The sequence below is a fragment of the Thunnus albacares genome, chromosome 7 (genome assembly GCF_914725855.1).
Source record: "Thunnus albacares chromosome 7, fThuAlb1.1, whole genome shotgun sequence".
In the NCBI taxonomy this organism is placed as follows: Eukaryota; Metazoa; Chordata; class Actinopteri; order Scombriformes; family Scombridae; genus Thunnus; species Thunnus albacares.
Window position 1 is genome coordinate 17,780,704 of NC_058112.1, and position 20,431 is coordinate 17,801,134.

Genomic DNA, 20,431 nt, shown 5'->3' on the forward strand with positions numbered 1-20,431 from the left:
CCTAGACAGAGAAATTACAGTATCATTTTACATATAATGATCAATAACAGCATCATTTAGCCCGAGGGAAAGGTCTACTGTCTCAGAGGGCTGGGGGATATCTGTAAGTCTTTTTCCTGTAATTAGACGTCCATGGGCTCTTCAATTAATCTGAACCCAAAGCGTTGACATTTCCGCAGCTCATTAATGAACCACAGCACACTTTACAAAGATGAAGTAGACTACAAGGCTGCATATGGTATGAACATGGATCACGTACAGCGCCATGGCCCAGCTGTCTACAACAACAATACAAGAAGCATTTCCAAATGTTTGGGAGCATCGAATGGGAATTGGTCTTCTTTGGCCCGTTGAAGAGATAGCATCCATCTTTCAAATTAATCTATTCTTTCAGCCACCACTGAATTCCACCCTTCAACAGTTTTACAGAGACTATAAATATTTCAGCATGGAAATTATCCTTGTCTAGGCCCTAGAATTGCAAATTCATCTTCCCTTCACTGGCAAAGGATACAATTGTGTTCTTGGATGGATTGTCCTAAAATTTTATCGAGCACCTGACCCATGATAATGGCTCAAACTGAGAAAAGACTGCCAATTCATATTACAAATTAAATCTACTTTACTGCACAGATATTGGCATGAATGGCTCTAAAGTTTTATATCCACAAATGGCCATATTTGCAACAAATAATAATTTGAAAGGAATTAAGTGTAGGAAAATGTGAAATGGAGCAACTTGAGGGATTCGTAGAAGCGGCTAGCTTGGCTGGGGAACTTTAAAGTCAATGTGTGTGGTCAAAGTAGTAAAGACAGAAGGCTAGAAGCAGCTGCGGCTAAAGGTGATCCTTGAAAAACTTGTGAGCCATAATGCTGAAGATTTACTGGTCGGTGGACTGGTTAGAAAATAATTTTAGATGGTGTCTTATTAGATTTCAGTCCTGCTGTATTTTTAACAAGCAAAATGCAGCTGCTTCTAGCTCTCTCTCTCTCTCTCTCTTAATAATAATAATTGAATAATAATATAATAATGCAGATGCATCTGATTTTCCTGTGCATCGCAAGGAATCATCCTAATTTCTATCTCTCACTATTGCCAAAACATGAGAGCTGCAAAGTGATTTTGGGGCTGCCGATAATTTGCTCGCACCTGCAAAAACTTGAGCTTTTCACTGCAGCTATTGTGACAAGATGGGACAAAAGGAAGGGCAGGACGAAGCCCCTGCAGCTGTGCATACAGGACAACTCTACAGGACACTAGTAAAGTTCAACAACCAAGCAGAAGAAGCCAAGACATAAAAGAGCTTGGAAAAGAATTCAGACTGGCTGCTTATTTTCCAGCATTCAGACACTGGTAGCATTTACTCACAATAGCTGGACTGAGAATCAGTTTGTTGTGATGTTGTATACATTTTCTCTGTGTTTTTGTCTGTGTTATCACTTTGCCTTTACACTGGTCAAGGATGATAACCAGAGTTTAGATGGAGAGAAAATACTAGCTCTGATAGGAAACCATTCAAACACAGAAAGTTGCTTTGTGTTGTCGATCTGCAGCACAGAAATACAATATTTCAAGCACACTGAACAGTGCTGCCATGACAGCTGTGAAAGTGAAGGACCTCATCTTTTCCCAATAAAGAAGAAGATACAGATTTTTGTTATCTTAAACATTATTCTGATGAATTAATGTAATCCACACAATTTTACGATTTGAATTTTTACTAACTGAGAGTTAGCATTGTCACATCTATTTCCATTGTTTGTGTAAAATGCAAAATAAAAAAATCTAATAATTGTTTTTATGGCAATGAAGGAAAAAATATAGGCATAATGCCAAAATTGTTTATTATTTCTGGAACTGATTAGTGGTGAATTACTTTAAATTAAATTGACAGAAAGGATTGTCACACAGCGTGGAATAAAACCTTATTTAATTTCATATTCATAAACTGACTATTTAGATAGTCATTCACTTTTTTTGCGCAGAATTTCAGAGGCAGGAAATTAAAAAAGGCAGCTGTTTTATTGAGATAAGCCTCCATTTTCTTGCATGCATTTATGGCATCTTGCATGCTAATGCAGTCATGGCTGCTCACCAGCATGTTTTTTAAAAACCCTGTCAGGTGCAAAATTGTGATGATCATTCATGGTCTAAAACAGTTATTCATTCACTAATGATCCTCCCTAAAATTTGGCTTGATGTGTCGTGTCTTTCACTGAGATCAGTTCTGTCTTGCAGTCTGTACACACTCTGTCTAGTTCGGTCCATGTCTGGAATTAAACAGTGTGCATAATTCTCACCGGATTGCAGTCTGGCTTTTCAAGAGCGAGGGAAAAAAAAGCTCACCTTCTCTGCTTAAATGAGAAAGGAGATTCTGTAATGAGGGTTTACACATTCAGGCCCATTCCCTCTGTGTGCACGATCGGGCCAATTTGCAAGCTTCCTGCATTCATATTGTTACTGACTGTGGCAGTAATTCCACACAGTGTCTGAGCCCCACACATCACCTCTTAATAGAATTTTTTGAATTCACGCTCACACCTTATTACTAAAGACGGTGCTGCTGGATGCTCCTTTTAAATGTCAATCATGTACATGAAACATACATCTAGTCTATTTGTACTTTAACTGAATACCAAGGCACTCGCACTGGTTAACAGTGTAACATTTTTCACATGTAATTGCCTTTTGAAGAAGTAAGCAATAACAAAGGTTCATTTGTAACACTGAATATTGCTGCTCAGTCATCTTTAATGCACTCGGCGTCTACAAGATGTGTTTCAGTTCAACATATGATTTCAGCAACACAAAAAAGAAATATGCATATATGATATGTGCACGATTCCTACATGAATGGATATTATTTCATACTGTGGTCACGTCTTTTGGTGTGTGGAGAACACAATCAGAGGTCAGCCTCATTTAAAGGAGCAGATAGACATTAGTTTTTGTTACACTTGTTACCAATACTTTTCAAGTCAACAGAGCAGAACCGTTTCTATAAATTACACATAAGTACAGTACTACATACAGCGCATAAGCTACGGCCTGTTACAGGAAGGCCATTAACTTGGCAGCATTACTAGGAAGCGGTATCAATAAAAAGAATCGAGATATTTGCAACTCAACAGATTTCTTAACCGTTGTAAATATCCCTTTCAAGCTAAATAAGTTCTGTTGTTTTTTCAGGTTGTATTTATGAATAAAAATGTATGAATCCATGTGAAAAATGGTCATATTTTCAAAATAGAGTGAAATAAGTTAACATATCTCTTTCAGAACAAGGTCACCTGACATGAGGATGTGTGTTTATCTCAAACAGCCCTTTCCAGTCTCTCTGAGGTATCTGTACACACTGTAGTATGACAGCTCTTAAACAACAGACTGTGACGGGCTAATTGTTATGCTGCAGGAGTCCAAATGGCAACTGGAAGGTCAGTAAGAGCATATGATGTTTACTAATCCATGTCTGACTCAGAGATCCTGCAACTGCTGGATAGTTTCCCGCATGTCTTTCGTAATGTCATCCACTCCCAACATGTGGTCAGTCGTTGAGAATTTATTCAACTGCCAATTCTCATTGATGTGTATTTCTAGAGTTCAGAATTTGCCTGAAACATACAGATAGATGATCAAACCTGAAATGATATCGATCAATATGCGAAGCTTTGTCTGAGAATAAAAACAAACTGTGTCCATAAGCCAGGTTTATGATAAATTTATGATCAACGGCAGAAATGATGATTGACGACAACAGTGAACTTTTGACCCAACAAAGGGGAAGTTGATGATCTGACGAAATCCAACTCACTGGATAGGGAAGCAAGACTTCAATGACTCTGTTAAGTGCTGTAAACTTGCGATTTTGCAATTAATCATGTTACAGAAAACTAGCAGCAATTTCAGGAAAAGTCAGTCTGGATATGTATTCTTTCTGTAACACAAGGTTTGAAAAATAAATGTTCCTGCCAGGATCAAGCAGCTTGTAATCTTTTTCACATTGGTGCAGGAACATCCTGCTCTCTGTCTCTGCTCTCTTTCTTCAGCTTCCTCTTTCGACCTCTACTTTAATTTGCTGAGGCAGTCTGACTTTAACAGATTTTTATTATGGACCAAATCACAGGCCGCTAAAGGCAATCACAGAGAACCCCAAGGGTAGAAATTACTGAATGCTTCTTTCATTTGGGCCTTTAATGGTTACACAGCTGACGGTCACTGATTTGTTCTGTAAAAAGAAGCAGAAACTGAACTGTAGCATGGAAAAAAAATCAAAGCGATTTATTAATCCGGTGATATGTAAAGCAGATCTGTATGTTAACTTGCCATAATACCTCAGCAAGGCAGCGTGTACACCAGCTGTGTTTGAGATGGGGCCGGCATCCGGCACCACTAAAAAAACCATTCTTTTCACACTGGGGTGTCACTCTTTCATGTTCTTGTGTTACATTAATGTAAAATACGCTGCCTCTCAGTGGCCATCTGGAGCGGGCAGGTCCGGGCTGTGATAGTAAACGAGTGGATTACAGGGGTCAGTTTCTTGCTGGATACACAAATAGGATGATGTAATGTGATGGCTCAGTCCAGTCTGTGCCAGAAGGTGAAATCACAGAAAGGTTTTCATCTCTGACTGTGGTTCTGCTGGATGTGTGTGTCGATTTGCAGCTTGGCAGATAGTAAGAATACTAAACTGGTCATTTTGCTGCTTCTGTCAGACACTGTGCACTCCCTGATGTGATGGATTTCTTCTCATCAGAGAGAAACTGGAGCAGAGAGAGGCGGTTGTGTTGTAAGGAGTGGAGGCTTGGAGAGGAAGGAGGGGTGAGGGGGTGGTTGTAGGGGGGGTTGTGGTGGTATTTTCCTGCATGCAGCCTGATCCTAAAACACAGGTGCAGCCTCCATGCAGCCCTCTCTGCTTTTGAGTGTACCACAGCGACCCCCCCCTACCACCACCACCACCCCTCCCCCGGCTGCAAAGTGTTTGTCCATCTGATCCTCCATTAAATCCTGATTATTATGGATTTGTCTTTTTCCAACCTGTGATTTCCAGAAACGAGGGGCTGCTAAAGGTTATCTGGCGAGGGTATAGATCCAACAATGGGGCTGTTTGTTGGCAATCAGTGTCACAAATTAATAAGTGCATAGGGAGTAGCAGTTGTGAAATCTTGTCTTCTGTTGTCAAAGGTGCAGAAACTTGCATCCTACTGCAGTTTAAACCTTACAATAAACCAAAATAACCTCACCACCTTTCAAGAAAATGACGTTTCATTGAAGTTGATCAATGCTGACAAAATATAGATTTAGTTTCTCTTGCTTTTATATAAAAAAACCCCACTGTAAAACTCAACATTGGCTTGTTTTCCCACCTAATCTGAGGACATTCCTTCTCTCAAAACATCTGAGGAAAAAAAAAAAACTAGCTGGAAAGAGGGGTTCACTGCGGAGATGTGGGGCTCCCAGAGGCGTCATGCAGAGTCGATCATTGTCTCTCTCACACTTTCTAACTAGCCATTTCACAACATCCAGACAGCGGATCTGGCCGTACGCAGCAGCAGCAGCAGCAACAGCAGCAGCAGTTTTGCCCTCAGGCTTTTTTCTCTCTCTCTCTCTCTCTCCGACGTCGAACCATAACTAACAATTTGGATTCGACGCGCGGATGAGGGCAATTACTGGACTTAATCTATCATAATGTCTCCTTTCCGATCGACTGATAGTCCAGTGAGTAAAGCAATGGCTGAAGTGTTCTGAGTCCGCCGGCTAGAGAAGAAGTGGCTGCTCAGATGAATCCCAACTAAGAGGAGAAAAAAAGCACTTTTCATTTCACCGCAGAGGAGACTCGGGAGGAAGCTGGTCGGTGGACATCATGTGCAGATTGGCGGATTTTACACTCAGAAAGCTACTGAGTGCGTTTAATTTCGGATTACTGTGACACACAAGACGTGTATTTTTTTTTTTTTAAGGGGGTAGATTTTTTTTTAAGGAGTCTGTTTCCTCTCGCTCCTGTTCGCTGTCCTCCGGGTTCCCTGCAGGACTCCAGAGTCGCGGAGAGCCCATGCAGTCGCCAAGGTTTGTCTGAGACTTATTCTGAATTTTAGCCAGCGTTATCTGAGTTTTCAACTATGTCTCTATATCCTAAAATATGTCTTTTTTTACACCCATCTGTGCAGTCAGGAGAGCTGGATTTCTGCAATATTGAACTAAGAACTTGATCCATTTGCTGCCTGTCACGCAAGAAAACTGAATTTGATGGAAACTGTATTCAATTGGCTCACTCCTGGAGGATATAGAGAGAAGCACTGTTTTATTCATCATATTGTCAACATTCATTACATCTGTTCCCTAAAAGAAATGCTGTGGAAGCTACTTTTATCTGGCAGGGAATTTATGGTGATATTCAGAGCAGAGAAACAGGACATATGCGCCTGCTGGCTGCAGATTTTTTCACCTTTTTAAAACATCCCAATTGCATGACAGCTGCAATTAGATCAATAACAGAGCTGTCCATAAAGCTCAAATTTAATGACAGGTTTGGTTGTCCTCATAATGCCATGTGCGTTAGTGTCATGATTTGAGGGGTTCATATCAGAACTCAATAACAAGCGCCATCTGTTGGGAAAAAAGAAGATGAGTCCGCTGTGACTGTCAATACAGATGCAAAAGGGGGGTGGGGGGTGTAGGCTGGTGCACACAGTTTACACCGCAAAAGAGTGTTCACTAATATATTACTCATATTATACCATAGTTAGTGTATCAATATGTCAAAATGGTTCCTGTTGTAAATCATGTAAGAGGAGGTTTGACAGGTGATATCAGATATTTTAGAGCAGCCTACCATAAATGTGATGTCACCTTTACCTGTTACAGCATGTGAAGCACAAGGTCTGCCTGATGTAAAATTGTGAATATTCCCTCAATTTTAGATGGTTTGTCATTTCAGTACACTGTGATCCAGTGAATGTGAATGATCTTATATATAAAACTAATCAATTAAGACCAAATTGAACAATCAGACACTCTGTTGATCAGTCAGTCACTCATATTATTATATAAAAATGACAAACAGCCAATGCTCATTATAACAGGTTAATGGTTGTAACCTAATTTGGATTGGAGGATTTTGTGATCACATTTGTGATTATAATTCAGACTGCAGCTAAAGATTATTTTCACTATCAATTAATCACTTATAAAACACTTAAAATAGTAACTTACTTAAAATAGTAGATAATGGCTATCACAAGCCAGAGCTAAAGGTGACGTCTGCTAATTGCTTGTTTTGTCCGAACAGCAGCCCAAAGCCCAAAGATGTTCATCTTACAATGATATTAAACAGAGGAATACAGTGAAAACTCACATTGCAGAGGCTGGAACCAGTAAATTGACATTTTTGCTCGATAACAGATTAAATTAATTATAAAAATGGCTGTCGAATAATTTTTAATCGACTAAATCATATAGTAGATATTTCTGATTCAGAAGAAGGAATAAAGAGCTGCCAATAGAAATGTATTGTGGACTTCAAAGTAGTCGTTGGTCATTGATTTATATAAAAAATCTGTCAAATACAGCAGTTTCTCAAATATTATTGTCATTTTGCAGATGATTGCAGTCATCCATCTCGAAACATGTAGCGCTTAATTGAGACTAAAGCTAATATGGGACTATTATTGTAATAACAGAGATGTGACTATCATTTCCAGGTAATTACTGTCAGCTTATTCCCATTAAAAGACTATAAAATGACAAACTGACTAATCGTTTTGTTAGTCGACCAAATGTTTAACAACCAATTAGTCGACTAATTGTCTGTGTAAAAAGACGTGTATGTTAATACACAAACATATTGTACCTGAGTCTGCATCACTGCAACAGGTGAAGATGTCAGACTATCTGCACCATCTATTTTTCAGACATACAGAAACCAACAGTCCATTAACATTTGAATCAGTTTTAAAGATGTCTGCATCAAAGCACCTGGAGTATTATTAGGACAGTGTCATTCCTTACTTTGCTGTCACATCCACAGTGTTGATGCCAAAAGCCAAAAAAAAAGCTTGACAATTGTGTTGTGTTCCACAATTCATGCTTATACCTTTCAGCTGCAGTCATTCATTTCAGATGTGAATACCCTGGTGTATTAGAGGTGGAAATCAGGCTGTTCAGGGCCACCCTTGTTGAAAACATGTGTAGGCTCAGACCTCATTGTACACGAGCGTATCCATCACCCATGAGAGGGACAGCAATCACAAAGACATTCACCGCTCTATGGAAAAATACAACCAGCCACAACCTGAACATGCTGCCATCTGTGTGGTAGAGTTTGAGTTAAAATGACAGTGAAAGACAAGAGTAATGTGTCATTTGTACAACTGAAATATCAGTGTGGTGGTATTCTGCCTGAGTATTGGTGGAAATATGTTAAAATCCTTTAAACTAAAATGTAAAAAAATATTCTATTACAAGTCCTCCTTTAGTAAACAGGTATTATTAACCTGTGAACATGTATTTCATGCAGTACCGGGTGGTTGAAACTAGAGCAAGACATCATATTGTATGAGCTCACTGTTTCCTTTTTAGGCTAAATCTTTAAACGTTATATCTAACTACAAATGCAGCCATCAGGCAGAGAGAAATGTACCATATTTCCATATTTACAAAGACACAAGTGGGGATTTTAACAACTGAAGGATGAGTTTGCTTTCTACAATTACAGGAAAACCTATTGGGTTTTTTAAATGCTGATTCTTATAGTCTTTAGAGTGAATATCTTTAAATGTGGCAGTAGAACTCAGAAATCAGTCACATTCAAATAAAATAAAGAAATTTATAGTGTTTCTCCATCAAAATTGTATTCTGGTGGTATGGAGAATTATTTGAAGCATGTAGGGAGATAACATTCACTGAAGATACAACTGAACATGTAAATTAGACTGAATAATGTGAGTCTTTTGGGTGTATAGTCGAACATGTCTTAGTGGGGTGGAGTTTCGCTCTGGGAATTTGGACTTGTGACCGCAAAATTATGGCTGTTTTGACAGGGACAGTGTCCCAGTCTCTGAATGAAATGTGGGTGACAAGTAAAATACCTTTAAGTTTGCACTGAAGAAGACTGCAAGAGCGAATGTAGTGAGTTACTTCCACCTTTTGACATTCAGTTTGATTTTATAGGTTATGTTTTGGAGTTTAACCTCCCTTTTAACCCCTTTTAATCCAGTTCCCCCGTTCCCACTCACTTGAATTAGAAAGTGTGTCCTAACTTAAGTTATTGATTGTTTTACCCTGTTTTACAGTGTTGTACATAGAAGTGAAATGAACTGAAAATTAATCTACAACTATTTTGATAATCAATTAGGCCTAATTGTCATTTATAAGGGAAAAAAGCCAAATGTCAGCTGGTTCCAGCGCGTCCAACATGATGAATGGATGCTTTTCTTAGTCATGTATGATTGTAAACTGAATATTTTGTGGTTTTGGACTGTTGGTTGGATAAAACAGTTTGATTATGTCGCTTTGAGGAAGGAGGGATGGACTTTAAAAAAAAAAAAAAAAAAACTATCTTCTGACATTTGACAGACAAGACAATGAATCAATAAAATAAACTACAGATCAGTCGATAATGAAAATAATTGCTAGTTTACAGCCCTAATCATATGTTAGTTTGTTCCAACTCTCAAAATGAGTGAAACAGGCAAGTCATAGCCACATGACCCCCATGTTTTTCACAGCTGCACCATTTAAATGGAAATATTGTAGATGTCTTGTGTATCATTTTGTCCACATTCTCCAAAAAATCAGCCTAGAAAGTTTGATATGTTTAGATAGATAGATAGATAGATAGATAGATAGATAGATAGATAGATAGATAGATAGATAGATGATAGACTGCACATCATGAGCTTGTCGAAGAGGTTATTTTAGATGGATACAAATATTATATAGAAGCTTTCAACATGATGAAGAGTAGTGTTATGTTGTGCAATGAAGAGGAGAAGCAGATAATGGTCAGCTCTTTGTGATTGCTAGTGATTTTTAGTCTTTCTTCAGCATTTATCTCCTCACACTTGCTCAGTGGAGGGAGGCCAGTTTTCCTCCACACTGAGCTGACTGTTGTGATCTGAGCAGCAAATCAAACCTTTCTCATATTATGGCCACTTTGTGGGTCGTCGAAGAGCAGAAGTCTGCACATTGAGATGTAATTTGAAGCTGGTGGAGGGGGGTTTTTTAGGGCACAACAGGCAGCAGTGATTGGTTGAGTGTGTCCGCTGGCCCACAGAGGCTGCACCTTCTCGACACTCCCTAAAAGGAAGATATATCGCCTGGCTGCTTTCAGCTCGTTTTGCCCCGCACTGAGTGTCAGCTAGCTAGCTCCGCCGCAGCCTCTGAGTCAACGCTCAAAGCAACAACAACAAAAAAAACAAAAAACAACAAAAAACACAAAACAACAGAGAAACTTCTTACCAGGTAGTGATGAGAGGACGGGACCCACTTCAGACCTCTTTTATGGACTCTTTCTGTGTTTTCTCAACGAGGAATCAGCGGTTGTAACTCTTCTCATTCTTCCTTAATCCGGTTTGACCAGGGAGAGGAGTGAAGTGCGACCCCGAGCTGGATGGATGGTTATGGGGAAAAGAGGAAGACCCTCGGCGCTTGAAGTGTGCAGAGTCCTTGCTGTGTTTCTGTCACTCTTCCCCTCCGGTAAGAAGCAGCTTTATACCCTTAAAATCAGTGTTAAAACTGTGGTAAACGAGCATGTTTTCCCCCGTTACGGTGTTCATCAACTACAGGTTGATTTTATAAATGTAAAAGTCTTCACAGAGGCGTCAACTACTTTTTCATGTTGGGCAGCAAAGTTGCACTATTTTGGCTAATTTATAGTGACTGTTAATTATTTTATTGATATTAGTTTTTGCTGAAGTACGCAAATTGCGTTAAACATAGCAAAAAAATATGTAGGCTATAATTCGCATTTTAGCAATCAGAAATGCCACCAAATGATCAGATTGAGTCGGTGTTACACTGGATTTGGTGACCCATCAGATGGTGTGACCTGCAATGTTGGAAGAAGTACTCACATCCTTTTATTTAAGTAAAAGTATCAATACCACAATGTAAAAATACTTAATTACAAGTAAAAATCCTGCATTTAAAATCCTACTTAAGTAAAAGTATAGAAATATTACCAACTGAATTTACTTAAAGTACTAATTTTGCAGAAAATTGGGCCGTGCCAGAGTACTTAAAATAGGATTTTAAATGCAGGATTTGTACTTGTAATCAAGCATTTTACATTGTGGTATTGATACTCTTAAGTAAAGGATGTGAGTACTTCTTCCAACACTGCAGGTAACAGAATCTGATGGGTCACCAAATACAGTGTAACACCAGATTAAGGCTGGGCGATATATCAATATTATATCAATATCGTGATATGAGACTAGATATCGTCTTAGATTTTAGATATCACAATATCATGATATGGCATAAGTGTTGTTTTCTCCTTGTTTTAAAGGCTGCATTACAGTAAACTGATGTCATTTTACTATTCTATTATTTGTTTTTACCCATTTAGTCATTAAATCTACATAGGTAATGATTATTAATCAAAAATCTCATTGTGTAAATATTTTGTGAAAGCACCATCCCTTCAATAATGACACAATATCGATAATGAGGTATTTGTTCAAAAATATTGATTGAATATTAGATTTTGTCCATATCGCTCAGCCCTATGCCAGATTACAGTGATTTAAGGCGAAGTGTTTCCGTGCTGACTTTTGGGAAAGATTGAGGGCTTGGAAAATATTACAGCAGCTTTAAAAGTGAACAGGCTTGCACAGATTTACGAGTTACTGTTAAGTATGTTGTTTTATCTGAGAAGACAGACCAAACTTCTAAGTCTTTTTGGAGCTGCTGCAGCCCTCAAAGCTTGTTTTGTTTGGGGGATGGGACACGCTTCAGTATTTCACACTAGCTCCTGGAAAGTTACTGTTTTATTTTTCTTCTACCTTAAATTTATTTATCCTAAAGCAGAGAAGTGCAATTTGAGATGTTTTTTCTTAAAATTGCTGCCACTGAAAATATAGGAAACACATTTGTTTTAGGGATTATGATGGTTTTGAATGAGGCTGTTGAAATGTTTTAAAGCACACCAAAGCACCTGTTTTCAAGATTTTTCAAATGCTTCAGGGAAGAAAACACAACTGTATCCCATAAAATGTCGCATGCACTATAGTAGCAATGTAATATAATTGTATAAACCCACATTTCTGTGTTTAAATGACATAATATCCTTGTAATTTGACAACAGGATGACAACAGTGGGTCACTTTTTGCAGCCTTGCACATTTGCCAAACCCTTATCAGTTTTCCTCGTAAGTCACTTACCGTTAAGCAACGAAGTGATAATGCACTGATAGCTGAGATCAAGATTAGTTTATTGCCATCTATCAAATGGGTGGTAAACGGAGAAGCGGTGTGTTTGTGGGGGTTGGAGAGAGCTGCGGTGAAGCTTTCAGGAGAGATATTGTTTTAAGTGTGACTTCAAAGTGTTGATATGCCCCTTCCTCCCTCCCCCTCCCTTGGGACACACTGGGTGAAACTTCTCACAGCCCATTCAAATAAATGCTTTATTAGTCGAAGGTAATACTAGTCAAACATGGTGTTGCAACAGGGCATCCTGAGAAATGTTTGAATAACTTTTGTGTAAAGAGTTTGCCGGATGTGGCATTAAAGGCGGCGACAACAATCTCCAGTCAAGCAACGTTTATTATCACTGAAGGTGTAGATTAGGATTTTTATTGTACATAAACCAAAAACCACTGGGTGTGAAAGGGAAGTGCACTTCTCTACAATAAACAAAGAGGTTACCTTATATCCAGGTTGACCTAAGAGAAAGCCAGACCTGCTTTCTGCTTTTCCTTATGAGGTTTAATTGTTATTTGTTTTGCTCAAAAAGATAATGTTTCATGCTATAAACAGTTTTTGGTTTCTTTTTTAATGGTGCTTATACAGTTCATAGCAGCAACATTCAATGATCCTTTCTCATTCTAACATTTGGAGGGTTTTTTACATTTTGTAACCAAATATTTGACAAAACCAAAATATTTTGTAAAAAGATAAGAGTCACCGCTTTATTATGATCATGAGCATCATTTAATGTATAATAAGCAAAGTAAGATATTTAATTGAAGATACATTTGCAGCCTTTAAGAGAAACAACATTGATTGTTTAGGCATTAGACAATGAAAATTAGGATTAGTTGGCAAGGTTCTTCATTATTCTCATTTTAACTTGAATATTATGTAAATCTGTGGTAATAAACTATCATCAGTAACAAGTCAGATTGTATTTAGAGCACTGTCTGTGTACTTGTACGTGTCATGTTTCTAAATGACATGGTGGCCTCTGGTTTGCTTCTTTTGTTCAAACTGTATCCTGTTCCTCCCTGACAGTGAGTCTGCAGTGCAAGATCCTCAAGTGTAACTCCGAATTTTGGGCTTCCACCTCAAACTCTGGACAGGAGGAAGAGTTTTGCACAGCGCTGCGAGCGTACAACAGCTGCGTACGCCGGACCGCACGTACCTGCAGGGGTGACTTGGCGTACCACTCGGCCCAGCATGGCATAGAGGATCTAATGAGCCAACACAACTGCTCCAAGGAGGGGCCGACATCTCAATCACACACCAGGACGCAACTTCCTCCTCAACCCACGCCGCTCCTGCCGGACAGCCAGGAGCGCTCCGATGGCCCGGAAGTGTGTCACTATGAGCGCAGTATTCCGCGCAACACAGCACCGCCTAACTACACCCACTGTGGCTTTTTCGGAGACCCGCACCTCCGAACCTTCGGTGACGACTTCCAGACGTGTAAAGTGGAAGGAGCCTGGCCGCTCATCCACAACAGATACCTGTCTGTCCAGGTGACCAACACTCCTGTGGTGCCGGGCTCCATGGCAACTGCCACAAGCAAGGTGGGGACACGTTCTGTTCTTCCTGTTTGCTTGTAGGGCTGCTGATGATTATTTTCTTTACTGATTAATCTGGTACTTATTTTCTCAATTCAGTGTTAACCCTAAGTAAACGCCCAAAACATATTCCCAGAGCCCAAAGTGACGTCTTCATATTGCTCGATTTGTCCGACCAGAAGTCCAAAACTCAACCCATCCCAAAGATATTCAGTTGAATTTGAAAGAAAAGCAGCAAATCATCACAACTGAGAAGCTGGAACTAGTCAGTGTTTGGCATTTTTGCTTGAAAAATTACTTTAACGATCACATTATTGTCAAAATTAGTCACCGTTGTGGATTAATTCATCAACTTATCGTTTGACCTCTAATTGAGTCATTTGTCTAGCCAAAACTGCAAATATTTGCTGGTTGCAGCTTCTCAAATGTGAAGATTTCCTGCTTTTCTCTTGTTTTATATTGTTTAATGTTTAATATGTTTGAGTTTTGGACTGTTGGTTGGATCAAACAAGCAATCTTAAGACAGTGCCATTGGCATTTTTCAATATTTTCTCACATTTTATATCATTTTAAAAAAGATAAAAAAAGATCAATCATGGATGAAGATACTCTTTAGTTGCAGCCTTAGCTGTACAGTTTGTTACATGTCAGTTGTCACTTCTGTTTTCTGTTGGTATCAGGTCCATAAACATCAGTGCTGTATCAAAACATCATGCGGTTCATATTTTTGTATATGTGAGTCTCCTCTCTCATGTGGTCAGACTGTGAGAGCGGCTGTAGGTCTGGTTGTCTTTCAAACTGTGGACTCTGGTTAGTGTTTGGATGTGCTCCATGATAACAGATGAAGAAGCCCAGCCCTGAACAATCGCTAAGATCTTGATAAGCCTTATAAATGATATGTTAGTATTATAACAGCAGTGTTGCATCAAATGTTAACACGAGGCTCCATTTTCACTTTCCACAGCGGACAGCTCAGGCTGATGTTTGACCTACTTAGAGTGTAGAGCGTACTGAGTACAGTCAATGTTGTCTATCCACAAAACTGCAGATATTTTCTCTGCATTATAAGATATTTTCTTTGAAAGTTTTATCAGCAGTGCATTTCTCATTATTGTTGTTGTGTTTAATGGTACATTGGTTAGCTTGTCCCTGAAATGGCTTTCAGTAGAACTTGAGGTCAAAGACAAAGATGCAGTAGTAGTTGTAGTTGGCAAATTCACTTAGAGTTGGTCCAGAGAAGTTTTAACAGTAATGATTGTGTACCCCAGTTAGGTATAAGGGGACTTTGTGCTTAATCACATTTGTAGAAAGTCTAATTGTCTGTAATCAGGGTTTCTTAATGATACTCTATTAAGCATTTGTGTGTTTTTTAGCTTTTAAAGTAATGCCATTTTTATATTGCTGTTCTTGGAAGCAAATCAGAGGCTTTTTTAAGATCTTGATTCTGGACAAAGGGAAAACAAGGCAGCAGCAGCCAGTGCCACCTGTGCAAACAAGACCCTTCTGGTAAAAGATCTGCATTAGCAGAGCTCTGTGTTGCTCTCTCCTGCTACAGCAAATAAAACTGTCTGGTTATTTCCATCTTCATTCTGATGATGGGATAATAGGAGCATTTTTGCTTTGTTTGTTTTCATTAAAAGCTTAAGAAATGAACCAGGAAAAAAAAATGAAGTTAATGTAGGTGGGAAACATAGCCGAGGGTTAAGGGAGTAGAGACAGAAGTGGTGCAACAGATGATATGTGGATCTAATAGAGTATTCTGTAGGCTCTCTTCTGTCCCCAGTGAGCAGACAACAGAGTCCCTAGGCTGTCCTACTATCGCTGCTCTGACAATAGCTCATTGGTGTCCCGATGAAACCAAGCTTGCAGAATCCTGACCAGTCTCACTTAATTAGCTGCAGAGTATATCGCTCAGTCCTGGCCCGACGCCACTCCCTGGAGCATAGTTCTGGGGTTCACAGGCAGGTTTTTCAGCGCTATGAATGGATCGTCTTTGTGTCTGCAAACTGAGGCCTGATTTTACATGGCCGAGACTCGTGTTTTTTGAGGGCGTTTACCTTGGCCTCCCCCATGTTGAGCCAGTGCTGAAATGTGACACTTAAGTGGGGTGGTGGGGTAGATGGCACATATTGCACAAACTTGTTCTTAATGCAGAAGTATAAGCACTTCCCTCTTAATCTGATGTTTACATTTACCGTAGTTTACTAAGATTCTGTATGTGACCAGAAAAACAGCTACTAATGGCTGCATACTCGCATTTGTGAGAAATGTAAAGGCTAAAAGATCTGATCATTCATGCTTAATGCTAATAAGGTTTATTATTTTCTCTCCTTCTGCAGCTGACAATCATCTTTAAGAATTTCCAGGAATGTGTGGACCAGAAGATGTACCATGCAGAAACAGATGAGCTGCCAGCTGCATTTGCTGATGGCTCCAAGAACGGAGGGGAGCGGCACGGGGCTAACACTCTGCGGGTGGTGGAGAAGGTTCCAGGGCAGCACGTGGAGATTCAGGCCAGGTACATTGGAACAACCATAGTGATCCGGCAGGTAGGCCGCTACTTGACCTTTGCTGTGCGGATGCCGGAGGAAGTTGTAAACTCTGTGGAGGAAGGTGATAACCAGGACTTGTACCTATGTCTTCACGGCTGTCCTGCCAACCAACGCATCGACTTCAGGAACTTCAGGGCTCGAGCAGCGGAGGCCCAGAGCACAGGCAGGACGAGGAGCAGCTCCGTCGCACACGGCTTTACTTACCAGTCTGCAAAGGCCAAGTGCAAAGAGCGGCTACCGGTGGAGGACTTGTATTTTCAGTCCTGCGTGTTTGACCTTCTCTCCTCTGGGGACATAAACTTCACCATGGCAGCCTACTACGCCTTCGAGGATGTAAAGATGCTCCATTCAAACAGCAACAGATACCACATCTATGAAAAGGATGCGTTTATAAGTAGTGCGGCACAGAGGGGCAAAGATTTACTTTCGCTCCTCTTGCTTAACCTTCTCGCTGTCTTATTGTGGATTGAGTGTTGCACAATTCATCTATAGTCACTTTTCAACAGTATCCTCATGGTGTATCTGTCAGTGAGTGTTACAGAGTAGCGTACTCGTGCCGTACATCAGCTTCAGTCGTCTGCTCTGGTTCTGTCTGACGTGACCAGTGGCTTGCCAGCCCTGAGTCTCATTTTTGTTGTATTGTCATGTCTCGACTTCAGTCTAATGACAAGGCGAGTTCACCGCGCTCTCACCTATCATCACATGTGTTTAGCTGGTTCATAGGGCTGGTCTTTGAAGAGAGCAGCGGTGAGAGAGTCCAGCTACCCCAGAGCTCAGGATATCCACCTGGGATTAAATCCCACATTCTCACTGGAGCTGCATGCCTATGGGAAGCCGGACAAGATGATCTTTTGCAGAAAGAGGAGTTTGCTGATCCTCCCTCCCCTGATCCCCTCATTGGTGCCAAGCCAGTGAGGCTCTCTGTGGCTCATGTGGCGAAGCGAGAGGACCTGACAAGGGCTTTTGTTAACCTTAGGCCAGAAGCAGCTCTATGTTTGATTAGTTTCCAGCTTTGGAAAAGCCTGAGCCTTTTGGAGGAAGCACTCAGCCAAAAGGATGTCAGAGTAACGTCTCCAGTTGTCTGCTGTGGAGATTAATGGGTCATATTGTTAGATTATATGTGTGTGTGTGTGTGTGTGTGTGTGTTTGTGTTTGCATTAGTACAATATGTGTGCAGAATTCAGCGTCTGTGGTTAATTTTGTGTTTTTGGGTGCAGGCGTTCCCAGAAATGAGATAACAACCTCAAGTGGGGGGAAAAAAAAAGTTCCCATGTCTTTATATTGCACCCAGAATTTCAGAAATAGAAAAGATGAGGCGCTCTGCAGTCTGTTCAAATGGACTCTATCAGCCAAGTAGTAAATCCCAAAAGGGAACTGATAAAAATATCTCTCTTCATCTGTACTTCCATTCTCCGTGTCATACAGCTGTTCCCTCCATTGTTTTAGCTTGACATGTTGATCAGACAGTGTTTGTATTTCAAGTCTGTAATGTGAATGTAGCTAACAAGAAAGCAAAAGAACAAATTTAGTTTAAGGCACTCAGAACGTTTACAGAATGTATATCAACTAATCAAACTATGACTTAAGGGCAGAAAAAAAGGCATCTCTTTAAGCATTTTGTGAATTTGAATCTCCATTTCAGCAGTGGTGTAGATACTGTTACTGATACTAGCTGTAAAGACGTCACCTCTAGTCAGTTTAGCATTTTATAGACTACCAATGTGCTGACCAGACTGTGGCTTTGTGAGTAAATGATAAGCATATGTCTGTAGGCGTGATTTCATGGCTTAAGTCATTGCCAAAGAACAAGCCCTTGTGCCAACATTTCCCTAACAACTGAATTTTCATCTTTCAGTCTATTTAGAGAACTATTCACATTAGGGGATTCTTAACTGTACATAATTTGTGTTCGTGTATGAATTTAAGGCCAAACAGCTCTTGAAAAATGACAGTGACACACTGTAAAAGCAACATTTGTTTCTGTTTCGCAGTCTCACCTTTGCTTTTCTTGTGTTTTGTGATAACACTCCCTGCTACGAGAGGTTTTCCATTTGAACTTTGGCTCCCAGCTACAGTATCTGCTAATGTGTAAGTCATCCCAGTAGATACTGTTACTACTCGGGCTCAGTCTCATGGTCATTTATCTTTACACTGAAGTATTCGGCAGGCCTTACTACTGCTATTTGGAATATGTATTGGTGCAGTTTGACAACAACAAAAAAAAAACAAACAAATGATTGTAATGTTGAATCTTGTGTTAATAGATGTAATTTGTATTGTGAGTTTTACAGTATATGGTTCTACATGTGTAATGTGAGATTGTACATATGTTTTGTGAGTTGTTGAGTTTTTAATTTGTATATTACCAGTTGTGTTTGAATTTATCACTCCAGTTTTTGTACATCAGATGTTTTGGTGAATGTGAACCTTTTTTATTTTTAAAAGGGATTTTGCCAAAAACATGAACACCACAGAACAGAATATTCTAAAACAATACACACACATATTCATCACTTTTTGCTTACTTGGTTGTAATCTAAGTGAAACGTCCTGAATGCAGCCCACCTTAGCTAGAAAGGGAATGTAGGAACGTGTTTTGGGGTGTTCATGTTTTTGAGTTTCAAGCACTTTATGTTTTCTTTTTCATTTAGCTCTTACTTTGTTTGAAATTCTGTGTCAGACTTGTAATGGATAAAAAAAAAAAAAGAATAAAAAAATAAATAGCTGAACGGGAAATGCCAGAAAGATCAAACTGTGTTTGTATGTAAAAGCAAATGTGGTGTCACACGCCAGCTGTTTATAATGTAAATTATTTATTGAATAAAAGAAAATGTCTTGTTAATGAGGTGCCCTCTTGTCTCATTTGCTTCTTCCCTGAGAGCATTTTTTGAAAATCACCACTTGTGTTGAATTAATACAGTTAATAGTGTGTGACTGCCCCCTGCTGTAAAGATGTAGTGATGAAGGAGATCAGATGTTTATATCTATGCTTTGGCCAGTGTTTATATATCTTTAGTTTCTTAAGATATTGTTTTAAGAATGATCCTCACCTTTTACTTTTCAGTCAGTTTTTTAAAATTAAAAGTAGGACTTAAACGCTTTGTATAGATTAGCTGAAGGTAATTTTTAGTAAAGTTAAGGATGAGACTCACACTTTAGTGTTGTCAAATAAGTAATATGATGTCTAACCATAATACCCTCCCTCAAGCACAGAATCGACCAATAGCAGACCTGTAAAGGTGTCGTGTCATGGCTGTATCACAGCTTCATGCACACCTTGATTAAGATTAACTATCTTTGATTGTATCTCTTATATTTGATGCAATATTGTAGCATGCAAGAGGAAATATATTCCTCCTCCAATTATAATGACAGTATTAACCAACATGCTATTTGAGATATTATTCCTAAAAACTATCTGTTCACGCTATATAAATTTTATAAATGCAATTTCTGGTCATTGTTTAGATTTTAGAATAGAGAACACAGGGATCGACCTAAAAATGGAGCGTTTTCATAAACAAAATATTGGCAAGTTTATATATTTAAAATCTGTACACTTTGTGGTAACAATTTACATTAACCCCCCTATTTAGCTTGAAAAAAACACTATAACCACTCAATAAGTGGTTTATAACACACTATAATATAGTTTTAAGCAGGTAAGTGTTTATTAGTATATTTGTCAACAACTGGAACTCCTGTGAGCACCAATAAGTGGATACTGGTATATAAACTGATAATGAATGACAATATAGTAAAACACAGTTGTAATAATATAACAAGTCTTCACAAGAGAAGTTATAATTGATGACAAATACTGTACATTAATAAACACTTAAAATGTCCTTATATCTGTTTAGAGCTACATGATAGTGTTATAAACCATTTATTACTGTTTATATACTGCTTATAAA

The 20,431-nt window shown here is 39.2% G+C and overlaps 1 protein-coding gene and 1 long non-coding RNA gene across 3 annotated transcripts in view; one reads left to right on the top strand and one right to left on the bottom strand.

Moving 5' to 3' along the window:
• The window catches only part of LOC122985975, a 61,035-nt gene extending 50,423 nt beyond the window's left edge, over positions 1-10,612 (bottom strand). The window contains exon 1 of the long non-coding RNA XR_006404212.1: positions 10,457-10,612. This is a non-coding gene — a long non-coding RNA (uncharacterized LOC122985975). The remainder of the gene's footprint in view (positions 1-10,456) is intronic.
• On the top strand, positions 5,510-19,361 carry rgma (repulsive guidance molecule BMP co-receptor a). Of its 2 annotated transcripts, none has more exons than XM_044357019.1 (4): positions 5,510-6,064; positions 10,578-10,693; positions 13,451-13,968; positions 16,302-19,361. In XM_044357019.1, exons 1-4 carry the CDS (start codon positions 6,051-6,053, stop codon positions 17,004-17,006), a joined length of 1,353 nt encoding a protein of 450 aa, XP_044212954.1. In that variant the 5' UTR covers positions 5,510-6,050; the 3' UTR covers positions 17,007-19,361. The 2 variants fall into 2 exon arrangements, with proteins under 2 accessions (XP_044212954.1, XP_044212955.1); XM_044357020.1 differs by lacking the exon at positions 5,510-6,064 and adding an exon at positions 10,301-10,459.
• Positions 19,362-20,431: the final 1,070 nt, after the last annotated feature.

Bases quoted from the DNA above. Each gene is read 5' to 3' on its own strand.
- rgma (XM_044357019.1), top strand. The intron at 10,694-13,450 runs GTAAGAAGCAGC...CCTCCCTGACAG, and splicing joins TCTGTCACTCTTCCCCTCCG to TGAGTCTGCAGTGCAAGATC. The intron at 13,969-16,301 runs GTGGGGACACGT...CTCCTTCTGCAG, and splicing joins TGGCAACTGCCACAAGCAAG to CTGACAATCATCTTTAAGAA.